General features: G+C 49.1%; 4 protein-coding genes across 4 annotated transcripts, besides 3 other annotated features; all 4 read left to right on the top strand.

The window, feature by feature from the left end:
* Positions 1-407: 407 nt before the first annotated feature.
* On the top strand, positions 408-2,195 carry Tb10.70.3550 (hypothetical protein, conserved; the record flags this gene model as incomplete). Its single annotated transcript, XM_817537.1, has 1 exon — positions 408-2,195. One exon carries the CDS (start codon positions 408-410, stop codon positions 2,193-2,195), a length of 1,788 nt encoding a protein of 595 aa, XP_822630.1.
* A 267-nt stretch (positions 2,196-2,462) lies between these two features.
* Positions 2,463-2,511: a sequence feature (AT_rich).
* Positions 2,512-2,673: 162 nt separating this feature from the next.
* Tb10.70.3560 (hypothetical protein, conserved) lies at positions 2,674-5,700 on the top strand (the record flags this gene model as incomplete). Its single annotated transcript, XM_817536.1, has 1 exon — positions 2,674-5,700. One exon carries the CDS (start codon positions 2,674-2,676, stop codon positions 5,698-5,700), a length of 3,027 nt encoding a protein of 1,008 aa, XP_822629.1.
* Positions 4,065-4,106: a microsatellite.
* Positions 5,701-6,263: 563 nt separating the features above from the next.
* On the top strand, positions 6,264-17,969 carry Tb10.70.3570 (hypothetical protein, conserved; the record flags this gene model as incomplete). The annotated part of the gene is made up of 1 exon (XM_817535.1): positions 6,264-17,969. One exon carries the CDS (start codon positions 6,264-6,266, stop codon positions 17,967-17,969), a length of 11,706 nt encoding a protein of 3,901 aa, XP_822628.1.
* Positions 8,583-8,606: a microsatellite.
* A 1,023-nt stretch (positions 17,970-18,992) lies between the features above and the next one.
* Positions 18,993-22,061, top strand: Tb10.70.3580 (hypothetical protein, conserved; the record flags this gene model as incomplete). Its single annotated transcript, XM_817534.1, has 1 exon — positions 18,993-22,061. The coding sequence occupies one exon, from the start codon at positions 18,993-18,995 to the stop codon at positions 22,059-22,061; it is 3,069 nt and encodes a 1,022-aa protein (XP_822627.1).
* Positions 22,062-22,468: the final 407 nt, after the last annotated feature.

Here is a 22,468-nt window from a genome sequence, read left to right as displayed (position 1 = left end):
AGGAAATGTAAATTCACTAGGAGTGAGTGCTTTTTGATAGATCAACAAGTTGTGATTGGTTCACCGCTTCGCTCACCCACTGAGCATTCCACTCCTTTTTTTCGTGAACATCTTCACTTTGCTTCTTTCTCCTTGCTCCATATGAAACCATGCACCCTCAACATCACCTTCGTTATTTATGCTTCTCTCAATTACAATTCAACAATCTTCGCGTCGTGCTTAAACGCAAATGGCACGTAGGTAACGGGTTCAACAACTTTATACGCTCATAAAGGAGCGAAAATAGAAAGTAAAAAAAGGAGAAAAAACATCATAATTAACTGATATTAATCATAAAAAACGTGTTTCGTAAACCCCTGAAGGCTTAACTACATTCCGGATCAAGAGGGAGTAATTTATTGCTTGCAATGTGGAAGCAAGATATTGGGCAGTGGGTTGAACGCAAGGGGCGGAAGGGTTGGACGAAGCAGCCACAGGTTTCGCCACCTCAACCTTGCACGTACACATCAGGACCTCAGCGCTTACCGGTGCGTGTTGGTTTCGTTCCTGAAGGATTTGAAGAGAAGGGCGAACACCCTGCGGTATTTTCCACTGCCTCCGCGGCTTCACATGCGGATCAAGCAGCAGCCACACCGTCATACGCTGGGCAACAATGGGTTACTGTGTACGGTGTGTTACCTACATCGATTCTAGATGTTCGTGAGAGTCTGGACGTGATGTTTGGCCGCACACTGATGCACAAACTCCCTACACGAGCGGCTGTACCCAGCGGTGGGCTGACTTCTACTTCGGTTGTTGGTCACAGCAGCCAGCAAAACTGGTTCTACGTCAAGTTTGAGGATCCCGTCGCCGCAGCCCGGGCGGTTTATCAAAGCCCCCTGATTGTTTCTGCGCCTTCCACGAACAATTTATACAGTTCCGCAGTGTGCGGAACGGAATCTAAAGTGCAAGACGGCCGAGTTAATGGAGCTTCCCGTGAGGAGGCGGTTGGAATTGCGTGGTGTACAGATGAATTGTTCTTACAGGAGCAGCTGAAGCAGGAACGGCTAATTAAGTCTCTGGAAGGGAGGCGCGAGGGGAGCGAAAACAACTACTGCGGGGAAACGTTACTTGAGGAGGGAGGAGAAGGTGTCCTCAATACGGTTGGAGCAACGCCGTGTGGTGCGGACAGGTTACAAAAGGCGTCTTTGACACCGTTTGTAGAAGAAGGACGCCCAGGGTTGAGATCGGCTGCTTCTTCACGCGGACTGGGGAGTCTCATTCGTGAGGCACTTTGCTCCCCATGGAGTGCTCGGTGGACTGCCAGCCCCGCTCATACTCATGACAGGTCTGATGCTGACACAAGCGGGTGCGGTAACACTAACACCAGGGGGTCCTCCTCTCCTTCTTCCACCACCTCAACTGCGAACACGCAAGTGTTTCATGAAAATGGTTCCGATGGACTCGGCGGGACCGTCTGTAAGGGAGCAAGCAGTGAAAGCAACCGTAACGGAGGAGTATCTCCCTTAACTGAGGCGACAATTCCATCGTGTCTTCTGGCGCGAGGGCGCCGCTATCACCACGACGCGGAACATCAGATAAGAAATGCTCAGCCGACACTGCCACTCCCCGGAAATTACTCGGTTCTTTGTGCATTTAAAGCAGACGTGACGGAACGCGGTCTGTTTAAACGTGTGATCCGTGGGATTCTTTACATTCCCTGTCGAGTCAAACAACTGCTCGTAAAGGGCGATGAGAGAACAATAAATAATAATGCTAACTTCACAGAGTCTGGTGAAGCACGTTTTTTGCTCGACGTTGTTTCCCAGGGTAGGAAGCGGCGTGCCATGATCCGAAACCGTCACTATGGTGCCGCCAGCCGCCTCCACTCTGTCGACGATCATAGTTCCGGACAGGTTTCTACCCCGGTGCTTGCAGAGTGGGCACCGACTCGTTGGCACGAAAGCAGTTCTCTGTACTCTCTCTTCGTGATATTGTTGCTTATTATCATCTCGCGCAATGTTAATTACGCTGACATGCGGCACACATTCACACGTGGAAGGGGTGAAGATGTCCTCCAATCCAGTAAAAAAATTGTGGATCGTCGGGATAACCCTACCGGAAGTTCACAACAGCCGTTTAACGAAGTTGTACCGAACGTATTGTTGATCGACAGAGTTCATGGAAGCGACAAATACAGGGCAAAAACACTCTGATATTTTACCCAAGAAGAACAATTTGTGGTGGTGTGTTATATGTCCAGTTTCCTACGACAGAGGTTTGGCAACATCAAAAATACGAGACCAGCATGGGCAGTGGTGCTAAGATAGATGAATTCTTTCCATTCGGATTATCCGTTTATGTTTCATCACTTTATTACCTCTTGGGTGTAAACTGTTAACATGGTGTGCAGAGGTAAATACATTCGCACTTATTCAAAGTGTGTCATTCAATGGTTCTTTCTACCTGTACACATGCTTGAGTTAATATTTAAAAAACAAGAAATTCTTTTTCTTTTTTTTTAAAAAAAAAGTCCCCATTGCTCCACCATTTTTTTGTTCTTGTAAATGGCTGCGTATTACACTTTTGCAGTTGACATACCATGCTTTCCATCGTTGTGAATGTTTATCTTGTTGTAAAGGGACTTGAGATCAGAATCAGCTGTGGTTATAGCTACAAGTACTGCTTATACAAATGACCACAGAGCTTAACAGTTTTCGGGTGCGTAAGTCAGAAGGCGTTGAAGGTGAAGAAGAAGATCCAGCCCTAACAGAGCTCGTGTTCAAGAAACTTCGACAAACGTTCCTCTGTCCAATATGTCACCGGCCGCTTCAAGAAAATCCCACCGCTTTGGACGTTTGTGGTCATGTATTTTGTCACAGTTGCATCGTCAATGCGATTGAAAAAAGTTGCCCTTCTGTGAAAGATCCTTGGGAAGAAGACGAGAGGCAACTTACCGAAAACAGTCATGGGGACCAATGGAGCAGTCCACAAAAAAGAAATAGTAGAGGGAGGGGAAATATCAACGACGTCCGAACGTCCCCAGTGGCGAAGTCCGGAAGAGGGCGTAGCACGAAACGCCTCAGACTAGGTCAGTCGTGCCCCATTTGCTCCGTTCCTGCTCAGATTTCAGATTTGATTAGTGTTTCATTGGTGAGCAATCTAGTTTCAGATATTATGAAACATCCATTGCTGTCCGCTGCACTAGTTAGTCCTAAAAGTAATGATGATAACGATCTGGTGAAGGCTGGACACATCGAAGAGGAAGAAGCGTTGGCACCTTCTGCAGAGGTTTCCCAGGTATTATCAACACTAAGTGGGGTGTCTCTGACAGGGAACGCTGGCGTCCAGACAGTGACACTGCAATCTAACAATGCACCCCCCGTTGCTGAGGAGGCAACTGGTGAACCTGAGAAAAAATCTGAACATGGAACCCACAGGCAGGCGATTGGTTCGCTGCCGTACTCGCCATCCGCAACTCCTATGGGCACATCACCTCTGTCGGTCACTAGCCACGTTTCTGTAAATACGACCAATCCGCATAGCACTGTCACGTTGTCTGACCACAACTTCCCCGTGTCAGTCCGCTCGCGTAGCGGCTCTCCAGAAGTTGTAGGTGGTGTACATCAGACGATGCCAGAACCCCACGGAAGGTCGAAAACGAGAGGGGTTGGTTGTTCCTCTCCGTCGGAAGTGTGTCGACCCCTAACTTCAAACGGGGATGCAGAAAATTCGGATGTTTTACGAAATTTTGAAGAGTTAAGTAGCTCTTGCTCCGAGTCGGGCTCTAGTCAAGATTTACAGCGGCATAGTGAACCATGTCATCGTACAAATGCCGTTGGTAGTGGAACTGCGGGAGGAGATGCCTTAACAGCTGTTGCGACGGCAGTGCCTACCAGTGTTCAGTCGAGTGCATCAACAAGGCACTTTTCCCAGAAACCTCAAGAAGACGTGGGTGTTATTGATAACGTGGGGGGAGATGCCTTAACACCTGTTGCGACGGCAGTGTCTACCAGTGTTCAGTCGAATACGTTACCAAAGGATGCACCAACTGTGCGTGAAGTGGGTGAAGGGGATGGGAAGGACAGCAGTAGCGACAGCAGCTTGAGCAGTAGCGACAGCAGCAGTTTCTTTGGTGAAAGTTTCAACTTTCGAGTACATGCCCAGCGCTCAGAGATTCCCACTGAATCGGCACTCATTTTTGAGACAAAGGGCAGAGCGAATACCCACGAGAACCAAGTACATAACGGCGGGGTTGCCGTGACGCAGAATCTATCGTCATGTGATCCTGATATATGTTCTGGAAGGGAGTTATTAAATCACGGGAAAAATATTGCGGGAGGTTCGGGAGCTCGTGAACGCAGTACCTCTACGATCTCGACATCGCAGTTATCAGAGCATAAAGATGATGTGTTTAGGTTGCCGCACACCTTTTCGGTGGATGCTTCCGTAGAAAATTCAACCAAAACTGGCGAAGTCCTCGTTTCAGCGGCGCAGATGTTTGGCGCCAGAGTCCTTGATGAACGTATGGGTAGTGTTGACAGCCGTTTACGTATCTATGACCCCAAACCACAGAAAGTGATACGACATGTCTTTCGTCTCCCCAGTTGTCAGGGGTCTGGAACTCCTGCAGAAAGTCAATTGTACTGGAAGGAGAGACATTACGCCGCTGCATCAATTACTTGCTCGTACTGTCTTATTATGCCCACGGAAGGAAGACTTGCCTCTATTAGTGACGACGGAAGTTGTATTAGTGACTGCGGTGGCGTGCCTTCCGCGAGAGATAGTAACCTAACGTCTATGACACCAACTACAGCTTGTGCGCTCGTGAGCGGTGCACTGGTAACCGACTTTAGGTGGATTGTCGAAAGTGTGGCAGCGCGGTGCTTGCTTCCTGCCCTTCAATATTCGAAAAGACCATCATGGTCTCGCCATGAGTCCGTTTCAACATGTGGGGGTAGTGGGGCGTCTGTCGACAACCAAACTCCGGGAAGGTGGGCGGCTGAAGGACATGCCTTTATGTTGCTGCCAGATAGTGTCCTTCAACTTCTCTTACAGCAACAAACGAGTGGAAGTATCAGCATGCGTGGATCATCTCGAGAGTTATCGGCTACAGTAACAGGAGGCTATGATTTCTGCAGCTGGCGCCGTCTGATTCTTCTCAGTGGTGGGGTACTTCTAAGGTTTCCGGAGGAGTGTGTGCGTCAGCTATTGCTGGATGCCATGTCCATGAGCTATAACGACGTTATGATAGGAAGAAATGGCTGTGATCACGACGAAAGAGTGACAGCAGTGCAGAACGCGATGCATATGGCGAATGGTGCTGGGCGTAGTGTTTTTAACGTTGAGTGCTGCCCTGAGAGGTGTACCGCGAGTACGTTTTTAATACGAAACGTTATAATTTTGCGCGACTCCGTGTCCACTGGAAAAGATGCACCGTGCTCGGGTAGCCAACTACTGTTCAAGCGTCGCCTCGAGAGAATTCTACAGTCATTTAGCGTATTACTTTCCCTTGTACAGTCGAGGGAGGTAACCCCGGTCCGTGATGTGAGCCCTTCGCAAGTTTTTGTAGGGTCGAAACCATTTGTAACGTTTGGTGACGTTACCGAAAGGTATTCCGCACCACATGTAATGCTGCGGTCAACAAAGTGGCTGCTCCGAACTTTTTCTGGAAGACTTCAGGATAGTTCATGTGAATCTTGTGTAGGCTCTGATCAGTGATTAGTCACAAAATGAAACTCAAAAAGAAAAAAGACGGGTTCATCGAAGCTGGAAGGTTTTTCGAGTCACGTGACCCACAGCGAACTATGAAGTAATAATATATATATCTTTTTAAAGTCGACAACTTTTAGGTGAAAAATTATCCATTCTTCTTAAGGTTTCTTATCTTTCATACTCTAACTTTTCTTTTGTTTTGCTTCCTCTCCTTCATTATGAGGTACTCGGTTCGTGTACATTGATTTGACTTGCTGCCTTTTCTATTTCCCATTGCTGCTAATTCATTCGCGACGTTTTGCCGTCCTAAAAAAATGTTAGTATACTTTTTTAAAAAAGAAAAACCTTACTTCTTTCTCTTCTATACCTTAATATTGTACATTGTAGGTTCATTCACCGTGTTTGGTTCGTTGGTGGAGTGTCTTTTTCCTCTTACCCATCTACTGTCGAAGAGGGATACGCTCGAGCAAGTGTGCAGATTACGTTGGTATTATACCTAAAACCTCCATTATTCCCCCACGGTGGAACAACCGTTGGTGAAGTTGATTGGAATTGAAAAAAAAAGAGAGATGCCACCAAAAAAGCGTGGTCACAATGCCCGCGGACGTGAGAAGATATTTCGCAACGCCGTACAGCATGTACACGTGGGTATTGGCTACAACGTCCTCGGGGCGATAAACATGCAACCTGCCGGTGGATTCACCGATGATTGGGCGCCACATCCCGAGAGCGAGGATTGTGCCTTCCTTACTGAATTGAACGAGCAAATGCTTTCTCACTCAACCACAGATTTTAAGAGTTTCCGGTGGGAGGTGCTGGATTTGTGCAGTTCACGCGCATTGTTTCAACTTAATCACCGTAAGATAGCCCAAAAATTGTTACTTGCCATGATGAACCGTGACAAGTTCGCTGAGGGATTTGAAGCATTTGCTCGACTCACCGTGGCCTTTGCACGGGACATGCGTGAAAAGTTTTTTCTATATTTTGAATGCTTCCATCAGGCCATTAATGGGGGTATATATGACGCGAACGGGCAGCTTCTGGCGGAAACTCGACGCCTGCAACTTATTTTCTCTGCACAGGCAGCGTGGTGCCGTGAAATGCGACCCTTTTGGCTCCTGCAGGAGCAACGAAAGCTGGTCGAACTTGTCATTAAATTGTACGTGCGACAGATGCATGATTCAAAGGAATACATACGGCGGTTGGCAGCCGAAGTCCTGGCGTCGACATGTCGAATGACGCGTGAGTTGCTTCCGTTAGTGTTGGAAGTAATGTGTGTCGATGTTGTGCACGATTTCAAAGACTACTGTGGTGACGATGCACGCAAGGTTCGCGGCGCAGACGATGATGTTGACGGAATGGATAACGAAGAGGAATATGAGGAAAGTCATGGTACGATTGGTACTCACCATGAGGAAGGCAATAGGGTAAGGGAAGTGATGGGTTCAAAAACAAATGCTCTGACACTCGACCGACTATTAAGGTACCAGAAGGAACGTCTCTCGTTCCTTCCAGTTGTTGATAGTTTGTGTTTCTTCGCTGCTGATGTTCTACGTGGAATTCGTGGCTCACTCAATACAAATTTTGAGAACTTTTACGTCGTGCTAATATACGTTTTTGGTCTTTCCAAGCGCACAAATTTCTCAAGTGCTTACGATTCTGGGTACGGAGTAAACGAACAAGAATTTTTCGGTTTCACAGTGGAGGAAGCCGAAGGGTTTGCCCATTATACCCATTGGAAAGAGTTGTTTCTTGAGAGTCGGGAAGAATACGAAAAGGAAGGGGTGGAATTCGTGCAACAGCATGGTGATACCCAAACCGGAGTACTTGGTGAGCTGGTGCAAATGATCGGAGCCACTTCGATCGGCAGCGCTCTCCGCACTTTGATTGAGGAGACTGCCAACTCCTCAGCCACTGCCGCCTCAATGGGTGATGTTGATGATGATTTTGAGGAGGATAGAGATGATAGTGGAAGCGTGCACTCACCACCGTTGCAAATGCTGACGACCGTGGTGGCAACGCTTGACTTCACTGCTCCTTTTCTGCATCTACTTCAGCAGTTATTGCATGCCAAGGATTGTTTACTTTTGTGGAAGGGCGCTTCGCTACCGGCGATACGACAAATGGCAAAACAACTACAATTTTTTCTGGCAAACCGGCGGGAAACCTTGGCACACAACGATGTTGCGATATGTGGACATCCAACGGCAGGTTGGTGTCATCTCGTACGCTCTTGTGGTGCCGCACTCGAGTTGTTTACGCCATTATGTGTTGATACCGGGATGGTGCCGCGCTCTCACATGGCCAAATTACACGATCTGTGCCTGCCACTTTGCCGTGATATCATCTCAACGTGCGTGTCAGTTAGCTCTTTCAAAGGTGATGGGTCTATTGGTCCTCAAGGTGTAACGTTGGATTTAGAGCTGCAAACTTCAACGCGGCTTTTGCTTTTTGCGTTTGTGCAAGATGTGTTGCAGAAAAACTACGCCTACAGCTTGCGGCAAGAACGGATCATTCATGAGCGTGACGATGAGGAGAGCGCAAACCAAATGGGAACGGTAGGTCGAAGTAGAAGTGGCTCTGACCGGGTAAAGTCTCGGTTGACTTCCTTCGCGTATGCGCTTCTAGCACCAGTGCTTCATGCCTCGTGTAAAATGGCAAACGCATCTCTCTCTAAGCTTAACAGCGGAGACACTCTTGAAGACAGGGACGAAGCTAGTCACTCTTCGGGTCCGGATGAAGAGTCGATAGCGTTTCGTGACACAACCCACGCGGTTATGATGATTGGGATGATGTGCGATCGCACAAGAAACACTTCAGTGAGCCCCTTACACCTGCTGACCACGACGACCCTTACCACCGCCTTTGGTGAGGGAAGTAAAAAGAGAAATAATAATAATAACAATAATAATTTGTCTCTTGAGGAACGCGTCACGCTAATGAAGGACATTCAGACACTTTTGCTTGGCACTGCTGCGCTGTTTACATCCTTGCAAAGTGCTGCTGAAGCATTCACAGCACGCACGAAAGCAGCTAAGTGGGCCGATGTACTGATTGCCGTTCTTCCTCCTGCCCTCGTTGTTGCCGAGGCAGAACGCACCACACTGAGACAAACACGAGGAAATGAGCCCGCCGAGGCAAACGCCTTGTTCGCTTGGCAGTTTCGCGATGCGCTATTACAGGTGATATCAGCGGTGAAGCTGGCTGTGCATGGGGCGCCATCCGCTACTTCTGCACGTGTCACTGCTTCTTCTTTTGCTCTGTTCGCACAAGCTTCGGCTTTGCTCATGCAATTGGCACCCCTCTGCGGTGCACCGGAAAGTGATAAAGACTCCATGGAGTTTATTAGGGATGCCGTTGTAATTCTTGCGACTAGCTTTGAGGAGCATCGCGTAGTGATTTTGGGTGATAGCGAGGTGGGACGGTTACTACACGGTATGGAATGCCTGTTGCATGCTATGTTTCGATTGTTTGGTGTGGAAGAGAGCCTCGTAGCAGATGGAGAAGGTAGTGAAGCTACTGTAGCTGTTCATAAAAAGGAAAAGGCGAAGGGCCACGTCGTATCACAGCAAATATCACAACAGCGGCAAACCTTTCTTAGAGCAACGGCGCGGCTACATGAAACATTGGACGACAAGTCACAACGTGCTTTGGTCCATACGCTTTTATTTGAGGCTCTTGTGTCACCGATACAGTCGTTGCGCGTCGTAGCGTTGCGCCTGCTGAGGCTTTTCTGTCACCCTGAAGTGGAAGATACTAAAAGGGTTTCTGGTTGCAGTTCGGTCGATCCGACATTCTTCGATTCGTTACTTCGCGCTGAACTTTTTAATCCTCTTTCATCGGCAGGAAATCTGGACGGTATTCAGCAAGCACTTGCGAAGTTATCGTTTGATGCCGCTTCTGGAGCGCTGCGTGAGCCCCTGAGGCGAGTGATTCTCGCAAGGGCAATGATGGGGCTGCTGCACACAAAATATTCTGTCGCCTGGCCCATTGCACTGAAGATTCTCTCCGATCTGGTGAAAAGTGAGGATACAGTAGCTCGACGGCACGGCACCGGTTTACATCAGCTGAGAGACGACGGGTCCCCTTTCGGTGACAACGAAGAGGTTGAGGATTGTAAAAGTTTACTTGACCCCCTTGTGTGGGAGACCGTTATTTCCCGGTACGCACGCTCCATTGTCTTAGGCGACATTGTTCGGGTTGCGTCATCCGCTTCTAACGAGTGCGATACTGATGATTGTTACAATAATAACAGTACCAGCAACTACAAGGGCACTGAGTCGTCCATTCATAGCAGCAGTTCCCCACTCTTTTATCGAATTCAACTGACAGATATGCAGCGACACGAGAAGGGCGAGCTGGTAAGCAAGGACTTTTCTACAGCACAGTATAAAAGTTCCACTGTTACTTGGTTGTTACTGGTAAATAACGATGGTGAAATATTGATGTGGGAACGACATTACCTCCCGGCTGTTTCACCAACATACACACATGGTAGAGCTGCAGCACGTCACGCAACAGATCGTGCTGTGTTGGCAAAGACGTTTCTTTCGGGCCTATCGGACATGGCTCGAACGGGTGGAGGATCGGCAGCCGACACCAAAGATTCACTTGTCGCGGAGTTAGCGGTTGAGTTATCTGCGATTCGATGTGGGGAGCACCCAAGCGGCATACGTCATCTCAAGATGTTGGACGAACGTCTCACGTTGGCGTTAAATGCCTATACAGCAGCCGCTACAGTCGCCTACACAGAAGAAGAGTCTCCCCTACAGCCGTCGGGCCAATCAAGGGAGGATGCAACCCTCTTAACTAAACGGCTCCACCGAATTTGTGCAAGTCTTGTATCAGATTCAAATACCAAACTACAGCGGGCAGCGATTGATCTACTACGGCGTCTTAAGGTCGCACCGTTTTCCCGTTATTACCGTCAGCTTGTCCCATTCTGCGACACTCAGCAGAACCTTTTCAACTTTCTTTCAAGTTTTCACGTGGAGACTGACGTACCGCAGGAGCATCGGGCCGATTATATCGCAACTGCGCTTACTGTTGCTCTCCCCAAACTGACGAGCAGCGTTTCACGGGATAAAGTGAAGGATCAGGCGGTTCTCCAGCGTCGACTACTCGCTTTTGTTACGCACCTCACGGACAGAGGAGAATTTACAGCTGTCCTTAACGGACTTGTTCAGAGACTCATTGTTGAGCATGTCACACCAACAAAGGCTGCAGGAAGTGGGGTCTTTTGTTTCGGCAGCTGGTGGGAAAAGTGGGTAAGAGAACAAACACATTGTACACGCCGCCTTGAGCGTCTACTGCGGCAGTTGCTGAACACCACAAAACTGTTGAGTGCACTTCTGCAGGCGGTCGGAAAGGGGTTCTCCTCGTTCGCAGGCACTTGTCTACTACTTGGGATAAACGCGTACCTTATCAGTTGCAAACAAACCCTACTCGCCCCATTGAGTGCGACCACTTTCCCTGGAATAAACGGCGGTGCTTGTGACGACGGAGCGACCCAAGAAGAGATTGGGTGGCGCGTGAAAAGTGCACTAAGCTCTTCAGCACTGAAGTCACTCATGTCTCGGATGCGCCGTGGAGCAGCGACGATGGTAGCATCTTTATTTGAGCAGTTTCCCGCTGAGGTTATGGAAACCCTTCGTGCTGACCTCGGTGTAGGGAGCGGCGATACTGGTGCTGCTTCAGTTGAGCACAGTCTTATTTCCCGTTATGTCGCTGCCCTGCATATGAACGGTGGAGGTGCTGTGGCCGAGTTGATTGGCGACAGCCAACGAGCAGCTGCGACTCCGTTTATGCGTCTGGTACGCGCTTGGATAGCTTCACCGCATACGCTGCCGCTCGTTGGCACATTCGCAGGTGCTGTTACGGAGATGATTAAACAGTTATTTGCTGCAAATTCGACGGTTACCGGAACCACCAATACCAGTGGTTCGGGACTATCGGTCTTATCGAGAAATAATCAACAACAAACTGCAGTACTGGCCTTGCACGAAGGATTGCGCTGTGTCGCTGAACTTCTAAATGCTAGTGATGAGCAGATTAATGTTTTTGGAGCGACTGAGCAATCGACTTTACGTGTCATGTTTGTCGAACCTCATGTTTCTGAAATTTTCACATCTTTGTACACACTCATCAGGAGAGGTGCTTCATGTGGTGTCAGGGAAAAGAACACTCGTTTCCCCGCGTCGAGGGATAAGGGGGGCCGACCCGCCACAACCGTTATGTCTTTTAGTGTTTCTATGTGGAAGGAGCTGATTGCGACCGTTTCCATGCTCACTGAATATGTTGTAGTAATCGAAAAGCAAAATGCCGAGGAGAAGGAGTCTGCTGGGGGGAAGCACGCTAATTCGGAAGATACAAATACAATGTTGTCCCGTCTTCTAGAGATGTGTATTGCCTTTGTCGCCCATCCAGCTTGTATGAAGGACCGGGAAACTTGCGTGGCAGCAGTTGGGGTTTTGGAATATCTTTTACCACACGTTCATCGTATTAACGTGCTGCTCCACTACGAACCCCTCGTGCACCTTTTCAATGCAGTGACAAACCCAGAGGCACGGCTGCTACTTTGCCGGACGCTGAACGTTATGCTTACACAAATGGGTGCGGTTTCATCTTCTTCCGATCCTGTTAGTTGCTTCTGCAACGAAGAAAACACCGATTTTCTCCTTGACGGTGTGCAACGTGGCTCCAGGGGCTACGCCGCACAATTGGCCGCGGTGGGTCGGGCAGTTTCTTGCCTGAACAGTTTTGATGATAACAATAGCTCGCTAGATCGCTATGACTTTGATCTCCGTTTCCATACGCTGCGGACGCTACAGCAATTCTTTCATAATGGTGGTGAATCTGCGCCGGTTAGCATTGGGAAACGGAAGCGTGCTCAACAAAGCCAAGTAAGGGAAGAGCGTGATTATAGCGGTGATTTTGACTCCACCATACCACTTGATGACCTCGAGGCCCCGGTGCTCTGCGTGGAGGGTTTCCTTGTTTTGGCTTCGAATGCTGTATTTTTCCTTCGCGATCCTGAGGGAACCATCTCGGCTCTTGCTGTTCAAGTTGTTGAAGCGATGATCCGATATGCATCACGTCAAAATACGAGGGTAGCTGAATACGATACACTCATTCTCAACCAAGTCATTAGGCGGATCATCTTGCCCTCGCTACGCCGGGGTGTTGTGGCACGTGACGTTCATATTCGAAACTCACACATGCAGGTGTTTGGTGCCCTTGCGCAGCACTACAAAGACTCATTCCGGTCATTTGCTGCGCTTTACGACCGCAATGTGGAGCTCAATTTCTTCGTTAATATAGGTCATTTACAGCACCGATGTCGCCTAAATGCGCTTGCACTTCTGCGGAAGAAGGTGGACCAGTTGCATCCACGTGACGCTCTCCGTGTTTTCGTTCCGTTTCTTTTGGCCACCGTGAAGGACTTCGCGCAGGGTAAAAGGGATCTACAAAACCTCACGGAGGGACGTGCGAAGGGATACTGTGATGCGCTGTTGAACACCGTGGCAACTGTTGCAGGTATGTTGCCGTGGGAGGGTTACTACCGTTTACTAAGCCTGCTTCTTATTAATGCACAGGAAAACGCTTCCTTGCGGCTTCCGATGCTTCAGGGGGTTGTGTTGGTACTCGACCATTTCCATTTTTTGGAGGAAGGTGTCGATGATAAAATTGGTACCTGCAGTAATAATAATAATGATATTCCTGAAGATGGACGGCAAAGAAAGGGCGCCGAGGAGAGTCCTCAGACAGCGCAGGGGGATGATTATGATGAGGATGAGGATGGAGAAAATGACGATGATGCAGTGGCTGCAGCTTTGGAAGTGACACTTCGTGCTAAGCGCATTAAATATCGCAATGCACGGATAATGCATGTGATGGAGGATGACATCTTACCGCAGTTGTACGGTTTTTTATCGAGTGGCACCCGTAGAAGTGGTATTCATGCGAGTGGGTCTGAGGTTCTTGTAAGCGCTCACACTGCCACAAGTGTTAGAGATGAAATGCGGAAGACTGATGGGGCACAACAAAACACGACTATCCTTCAGTTACCAGTTGCAATCGCCATTACGAAGATTGTGAAGCGCTTTCCGCTTGACAGGTTCTCTTCGCATGCAGAGCAATTGCTCGATGAAGTGGTTCTGAAACTCCGAACGAAGAATGATAAACATCGCGAGCGGGCGCGCCGTGTCCTCAGTGCAATGATGTGCGAGGTTGGGCCGGGGAAACTGGGTTTCATTATTACAAAGCTTCGGGATCACTTAGTGCATGGCTACCAGTTGCACGTTCTAGGTTACACAGTTGTGACACTTCTTTACAACCTCTACGAACCGCGCCACTCCCTTTCATACGGGAGGAAAAAAACACCAGGAAAAAAACTTCACAAAGAAGCCGGGGCGAAGGCGCGGCATTCTGTAGTGGGAGGTGGCGAAGCAATCAGACCAAATGGTAGTCAACAACACGACAAGCAGGGAGGAGGCGCACTTGGTCAAACGAGTAACAGTAAGGAAAAGAGCGGTGATGATGTTACAACGGGCAACCACGAAGATGACGAGGAAGAAGAGCTACTACGCATGATTATACCTGCTGCTGTTCAATTTGATTACGAATACGGTGTCTCGTGTTTAACCGCCTGTCTTGACGATATCATGACAATACTCCTTGATGACTACCTTGGCGAGGTGAGTGAGCAGAAACGGCAGGTGGAACTGATGAGCACAATGCTTGAGGTGAAGAGCAGTCGGGCACTGCATGGTTTTACACTTATCGCATCACACTGTCAGGCGACCCGCGTGATTGAAGTTTTTCTGCAGAAAATAACATGGTTGCTCACACCTCCTAGCGAAGCAGCTAACGTGGAGACTAACACCCGGGGCGGTGGCGCGCGTGCTGGCGCATTGCTGCTGCTTCAAGAACTCAAGACAAAGTATAGCACCATCGGCAAAAGCGCTGCGGCTGACTTTGCTTTCGTGCAGAAGGTGCGTTTGCTGGCTGTCCGTGTGGCCCGAGCCCTCCTCAAGAACGCAACCATGGAGGTGGAAAGCTCATTTCGTGTGGTGCGGGACTTGCTTCACCGCCACAACGAAACGAGAGAAGAGAAGATTAAAAAGTTCGAAGCAAAAGAAGGGACCCGCCGTATCCGAGGAAGCGCACAGCTCATAGCACAGCGCCCGTCCGTGATTGCAACCACGCGTCGTGAGCAACTGGATGCTAATTTTCTTGTCGCACCACGACCGGAGCGAGTGGACGTCGACTTTAGTGCTCATACTGTACTAGCCACTCAACAGAAGCAGAAACTCCGAACGTATCGTGGTCGATACGGCAAAGACGTGAAACAGGCAGCAAAGCACTTTTATCGTGAGGACCCAACAGCCGCAGTGGTTCTCGACACTTTGGATGAATTTCTTCTTAAATACCTTCTGAGTGTGCTCAAACAAGTTCTCGGCATGGGAAAAGAGCGTAAGTCATCCAAGATTGCTGTACGTCTTGATCTCCTGCGCTCAAAAAACAAACAAAAGGAGGAACAAACCGATGGAGATAACTACATCACTCACACCAACGCATCGGACGAAGAGGGAGAACAAGATGCTTCCAGCGTATCTTCGGCTGACGTGCTACTCGATCCGGAGAACTTGGATGACAGAGAGGGTGATGCACTGGATCGATTTGCTGCTGAAGCCGAGGAGAGGGATGACGAACAGAGGCAAAAGGAAACCGGGGAGCCGTCTAAAAAATTATGTGTTCGGACGGAAAAGAGGAAACGACGTGGCTCAGCCGATTTGACGGCATCATTCACTCGACACTACCAACAACTATTGGAAGAGTTGGTGCCTGTTGTTTTGTCGACACTCCATGGTGAGGGGAGTGACGCGGTTATCGGGTACGCACTTGACTGTATGCTGGCCCTTCTCTCGTTGCGTCCACCTTTGAAGATCGTGGGAATGTATCATACAAATCTTTACGATACCGTTACCGCCTTTTTTGAGCGAGGTGGTTCTGTCAAGCAGCGGGCAATGCGAGTGGCAGCGTCGGTAATATCCCACCAGCGTTTTACGCTAACGGAGGCACAAGCGTCACAAATCACAGGCCTTTGCCATGCAGAGCTGGTTGAGCGTAATCGGTTTGCTCCTATGGCACTAACCCTTTTTTACGCTGTACTCGGTAGGCACGTGCACGTGGTTGAGGTGTACGAATTGATGGGTGTAGTGACCGAGTTACTATTGCATGTCAGTGCTAAGCGGCTTATGCGCCAACGATGTATTTCCGTTATCACTCGTTTCCTAACAGAGTATCGGATGACACCGGAAAAATTCCGGTCGCACATGGATTTATTATACCGAAACATGGATTACCCAGAGGTAACCGGTCGTATCGCTTTATTGGAGCTCTTCATCGCCCTTATAAATCGACTACCCACTGTAGTTCTGAGGCAGGAGGCTCCATTGCTGCTACTCCCACTCGCAGTTACTCTGTCGGGCTCAGAGTTTCTTGAGGCGAGGAGAAAGGCGGGCACGGCACTTCAAGATTTGGTGCGGAATGCCGGTGTTGACACTGTTGTGCCTACACTATCAAAATGGCTTGAAAAAGATCAAACCCGTAAACGGAAAACAATAGCTCTACAAACTTGGGCGTTGATGCTTTCTGCCATTGCATCTGCTCTCGGACTTAGTGGGAAAGACAATGATTCAAGCTCGGATAATACAAAGGGTATCACCGCAGAGGCGGAGGAGTTCGCTACTTACTATACCTGGTCACTACCATCCATTATGGACGCAGCAACATATGATCAAATTAGTGCGTCGCGCATCAGGCGACGTTCCGAGGAGCTTTCAGGAACTTTGCGACGAAAGATCGAAATGAAGGGTTGGATGTACGTTTTCTTTGGTTTGCGGTGCGTGGAAGCAATAGCTAGCGCTGCTCCCTCGCTTGTGTGGCACGATGTAACCTTTGCCAAACCCCTTGTGCTGTATCTTTCTGGCCGTCTTATTCTGCACACGCATCCCTGGGTGCGAGGGGTGGCGTTGAGGCTACTGGGTATGTACTGTACGAATGGTGTGGAAACACGGTGCTCGTATTTGGTTGATGATGGATGGGTTGGTGCACATCTTGTCACTAGCGCAGTGGAAGTGTTGGGGAGCAAAAGGAGAAGGAGTGAAAAAGACACAAGTCAAAAGCCGACCAGAAGAAGCAGAAACTCGGCGGTGGCCATCCAACCGTCGTCAACTGCATCTGGGGACACTCTTCCGTACATGGTGGTATTCCGAGGGACTGGCCCCATAGACAATACAGATCGCGCGGAGGAAGTGCTTAATGAGATATCTGCCTCACTACGACTTCTCTTGCTTAACTTTGCGCAGTCGGATGTCTCTAACGAAAAGTACGCCGCACACCGAGCGATTGCTCGCTCATCGCGAACCGATGCGGTGCGTCTTGCGCTGTATTTGATACGTTCCCTGGCAGCAGTTAGTATGGCCCTCCTAGTTAACGCCACTGCAAATGAGAGTGAGGAGGGGTTACTTCACGTTCGTGAGGTTGTTACCAGACACTTCGTGGCACTGCGCCGTCAGTTTAACTCAATCGCTGCACCAGCAATATCAAATGGGAGTGTTACAAATGTGATGGTGCGTACAGCTTCGCTTGTGCAATGCTTCGGTGGTTTGGTTGCTGCAATGCCCTGTGTTAACGGCAACGGTCGAAAAACGTCCCGGGGTGATAACAAGAGCGCATCTGAAACACTCGGTGATGTTAACGAAGGGGAACGAGTTGACGTCGGAAGTGTCGCTCGTTGGCTCTTGTGCAATGCAATCAACCTGGAATTCATACAACAGACTGTGGCACCGACCGTGGCGGTTGCCATGCGATGCGGCAGACGGTCGGAAAAGCTCAGTACACTGGCAACGCAGGTTGCCTACGTTCTCCGTGAGCAATTGGAAGCACGTCGACACGACTACGACACCGCCCGCGCACACGCCGACGATGAAAACGCAGCGGTGAATGTATCGCCATTAGAGGGAAGGAAGAAGCTAAGAAAGATTAGCAGGGACAAGAGCAATAACGGCAACTGTGACAGGTGTACTGGGAGTTTTGTTACTGTTGATGATGCTCTTTTCGCCCTGACCACAGTGGCAGAGGAGATAAAAAATGCCAGAAAGGATGAGTTGGCGCGTCGTGATACAACGAACACTCTCCGAAAGAGGGCCCGCAGTGCGGATGAAAGTTACCCTAAGGGGAATAAAAGAGCAAGGACCTCGCGGAGGTAAAAAGAGGAGTTGTGTTTAAAACACCACGACGGTTACTGGTGATAAGCCCCGTGGTCCCTAGAGAACCCTCTGCCACACACTGTTCTTTTGTTCGTTCTTGCTTTTCGTGTTTTGGTTTCTACAAGCGGCGCGCTTGTGTACATATCATGCGTTCAGTGACATTCTGCAATCGATCACGAAACTATTGCGCCTCGAATGAGTGAGGCGGTGGGATGAGTTAGAGAAGATGTACATGCTTTTTTTTTGTTCGTCGACGGTAGCTGACGGAATGTTCTGCGAGTGCTTCGGGCCATAGCATATGCGACAGGGACGTGTGCGAGGGTGATAGGAATGGTAACAAGAGTGCGAGAAAGGAGGGTGCGTAACGTGTAGTGTAAATAATAAATTAATCGAGTAAAAATTTAAGCATTTTGTTCCCCCGCTGTGTTTTAGGAAACAGAAGGTAACGATGTTTCTCTTCTTCTAAACGTGAATGTCATTTGAGATGCGCATCGGCGGTCACGCAGACAGATTGGTGAGGATGCGAGTAGGTCATTTGCGTGGAGAGTGTGATCAGGACCACGCAATACCGTCGCCTCGCTTATGAATTTACTGTGTGTTCCAACCTGATGTTGTTTTTTTTTTGTCCATTCCGCTTTGTTGCCGCTGTTTGTGCTTACACGCGTGAATATGTGCACTCCTTCGCTACCCCACCTTCCCTCTCAATTGAGCCTCGTACGGCACTTCTCTGAGTAAGTAAACGAAGGTAAGGCTGGAAGCGTAACTGTCTCTCTCTTTGCTCGTGTATAATTAGAGGAACCTCGTAAACTTTGAACCCGCCTGGTGGCACTTATACTCTGTGTGTCTCGTGTACTGCGCACAACTGGAGAAAGGGTAAACGGCAGGGTAAGCTAAGAGGGTCGCGTGTGAGAAAATTCGCATAATAGGGCTGCCAGGTGGATTACGAAGTTGGTGATCGCCACAGCAGTACATAAATAAACATATCTATATTGTTTATTTACTCGTGTTCAACTGAAACTAACGATGATATCTCGAAAGGACACCGGGAATAGTAATTGTCCACGCAGCGGCCGGACTATCATACGCAGCGCGGTAATGTCTCTTCCGGCGACACCAGCACCACTACTCGACGGTAATGGGCATACCTCCACCGTCGGCCCGACTTCCATCAAGACGATCGCTACCAGACGCAGAGTGATGTATAATTCTCCTTCCTATGCGGCCGGCGACAACAGCGGGCGTGTAAAAACGTTGTACAGCGCCCACGAACTCAGCGCCGTATCTCTGTCCAACGGCAATTGGAAGGTGGCATCTGGTGAGCCCCCTTCTGGGTGGCCGCCGCTCCAGCCTGATTGGTCAATTGCAACCCATTCTATCCCTTCTCAAAGAACAGCGCGAAACAAGAATGTGGAGAGAACAGTTTCACTCGATCCTCAGGGACAACTGTTGAAGGAAGGTGGGAGCGGAACCTGTACAGATGGAGATGTTTGCCCACCATCTGCGAGACTGGTGCGGCAGCGACATGCGGAAACGAGGGAAAAGATGCCAGCGGGGTCCACTTGCAGCATCATCGCACAATTACCACTACGGGAACAGAATCCTCGTTCAGGGGAAGAGCGGCAGCCCCAGAAATTGGTGGGCGACGGCGCAGTTGGTGTTGACGGTGTCGTGCAGCAGTCAACAACTTCGGAGAAACGCAAACGCAAAAAAGTTAAATGTGGAAGGAAACGAAAATCTGACAGCGAACCCCTCGCCACTGACAGGAGTTATGTGACGGTATTAGAAGGCAGTCAGGCTAGTCTGTTTAAAAACAGTATGTGCGCTTGTACACCAAGCATAAGCAACGGTAGTGCTCGCAATAGCAACTTTAATGATGAAGGGTGCGCGATGAACAGTTTTTCATCCAGTGTCCAGCGGTCTGCATCCGGTCCTGTTGTAACAGAAAAATGGGCCCGTAGCATTATACAACCACAAGACGAGTACTTGCTGTACGATCGTCGTACCCCTGGAGCTATTAAGCAGGAGGATTTGGTTCGTCGGGGACAAGTTATTTTGTTGCGGGAACGCATTCGATGTGGATGGCCTAACTGCTGTAGCGCACACAGGAACCAGCTCTCTCGAGAAAAGTTGGCTGATGTGCGCACACAGCGGCACTCATGCGAAAGCACGAACGCCGTGCCGTCCGATTGCTCAACGCTCGATGTAGGTGACAGGGATGATACCGCATCTTCGCGCATAGTGCAAATGAACGAGCGACGAATAATCGAACGCGGCACTCCACTTCTCTTCAGACGACCGTACCGGCGGCTTTTTAGTGATGACGAGAAGGTTAGCAAGCGATCCGATATTTGTATTCCAGCCAATTCATCCAGTGCGCCGAGTTTGGGTATTGGCTCAGACATACCTAAGGGACATGGTCGGTCAGACACGAGTATCATGGTGTCGTCAATTTACAACCTCAACTTCAGTAATGTGAGTCGCCCTTTTGGGTCTACGTCGTCCACTGTTGTAACGGATATCGCGGCCAGCAGCAATGATAAAAACAAAGATTGCAACATGCCTTCGGCGTCGTCAGGAGCCGGGAGCCCAGGCAAAGAAAAAATCATTTTTTCAGGCTCTTGTGCTAGCCAACCGAATGCACAGAATTTGTCGAAAGCGAAATGTCAAGGAACTACTTCGACTCACTCCATAGCACAGCTTCTGGACGATGCCGTGACACAAAATTTAGATAACCTCGTTGGTGACCCGTTCTTTTTATTTTGCGGCGACGAGAACCATGAACGACTACTTTTGATGCAGGAAGAACATGAGGCAAGGGTATCACTTAAACGCAGATGCAGTAAACCACCCGGATGTTCATCTTCCAGTAGCTCTACTGGAGAAAAAGGGATTGAGGGCTCTGCATTTCAATCCTCGCCAAGGAAGGAAAGTACTTTCGTAGGACTTTTCCCGAAGCAGTTGGATATGGGTTCCAGATCCGCTACAGAAAACGAGATACGTGCAGAGGGTGCAGTAGCTGCGGTTGGAAACCAAAACGGAGTAAGCAGTCTGTCAAATGCATCCTCTGGATCTTTGACGCAGTCCTGGCTCATAGGTGATGACGAGGACGAAAAGAAACAAGGCAACCTGAGCCCAAGATCGGTTAGTATCAGTACAGGAAATGTAGATGAAAGAACGTCAGAGAAACTGCAGGTGAAGGGCAGTACCATAAGGAGCACCGGAACAGCCGATCGTGCGAGGGGAAGCGAGAAGTCCGTGCATCTGACCTCGGCACTAGCAAGGCGTCTGAATAATAACGCGGATGATGCGGCTTGTTTTGCGGAAAAGACACGATTAGTTGTAAGGCAGAAGTCGGATTCAGGGCGGGAGGGTAAGAAGAGGGAAGAGCAAACCAACTTAGTTACACCACTGGATTTTTCTGTCTTGCATGACAGCTGTCGAAGATCACCCTCGCAAGCACCGGAAACGAACGTCTATGCGGCACCACAGCGTCGGGAGAAACGTCCACCTCCTCCGGCTAAGGGGCATAGTAAATCGGATTTCACTAAAATACAGTCAGTTCCCTTGTCATCGCAACACGCAATGGCGCTGAGTAGGGCCTCGTCCACATCGCCTCCGCAAGTGGCAGGCGAACCATTGAGAGAGTCGTTGAATCTTTCAGATACGGAAATCAAAAATGGTAGCGTATACCTAAACAACGAAATTGAGGAATTTCTTCATTTTGTGCATCGTCAAGAGCAAGAAAAAAAGCGCCAGAAGGAGACTCGCAGTGCGAATGGTAAGCGGAGTCCTTTGAAAGCGATAAATAGCGTTGTGGGTACTCGTCAAAGTGATGCTAAAAGGAACGGTAGCAATGGGAAGGGAAAGTTGCCGCTCCCCCGCAGTGATTCTTCTGAAGTAGGGGAAGAGCAGGTTGAAGCCGATGACAATTCTCCCATGGAAGAGGAGGCGCACTATGCGCAGAGTGTAGTGAGCGTCCTTTCCTCTTTTGGTCAAATGTGGAATACGTCGTTTCATGACGTGCGCGAGCACCGGAAGCTGCCACTACATGTTCGGGCGCAGTTGTTGCTTTTTGATGTTGTGGCTAGTTAGCGATCTGGCGCTGTAAGTGCACGTGGGACGAAGCAAAAGTTAAAATATGCTTACGTGTAGCCCAAGCAATGCCCTCACGAGAAATGGGATGTTGTTTCACTGATGTGCCTTCGTCAAGCTCTAACGGAGACAGAAAAAAATGGGAAGCATTTCTGTTGTTGGGGACGTGCGCCTACACGTTCACGTATATATATATATATTGATATGGGTAGCTGTGCCCATTCGTGTAACTGGTTAATTTATGAATGAGAAGGGACAAGTAATTTCTGTGATTTGTGGTCCGTACCTGAGAAGGTGATGTAGGCATCTGTATTTGTCTCTTTTTTCCCCCTTTAAAGAACTTGTTATATTATACTTTTCCACATTCTTTATGTTTGTTTGCTTGTTTTTGTACTATGCATTTGAAT

This window comes from Trypanosoma brucei, chromosome 10 (genome assembly GCF_000002445.2).
Source record: "Trypanosoma brucei brucei TREU927 chromosome 10, whole genome shotgun sequence".
Classification (NCBI taxonomy): domain Eukaryota; phylum Euglenozoa; class Kinetoplastea; order Trypanosomatida; family Trypanosomatidae; genus Trypanosoma; species Trypanosoma brucei.
The sequence above is the reverse complement of the archived record's forward strand: the minus strand, read 5'-3'. Positions and strand labels throughout refer to the sequence as shown.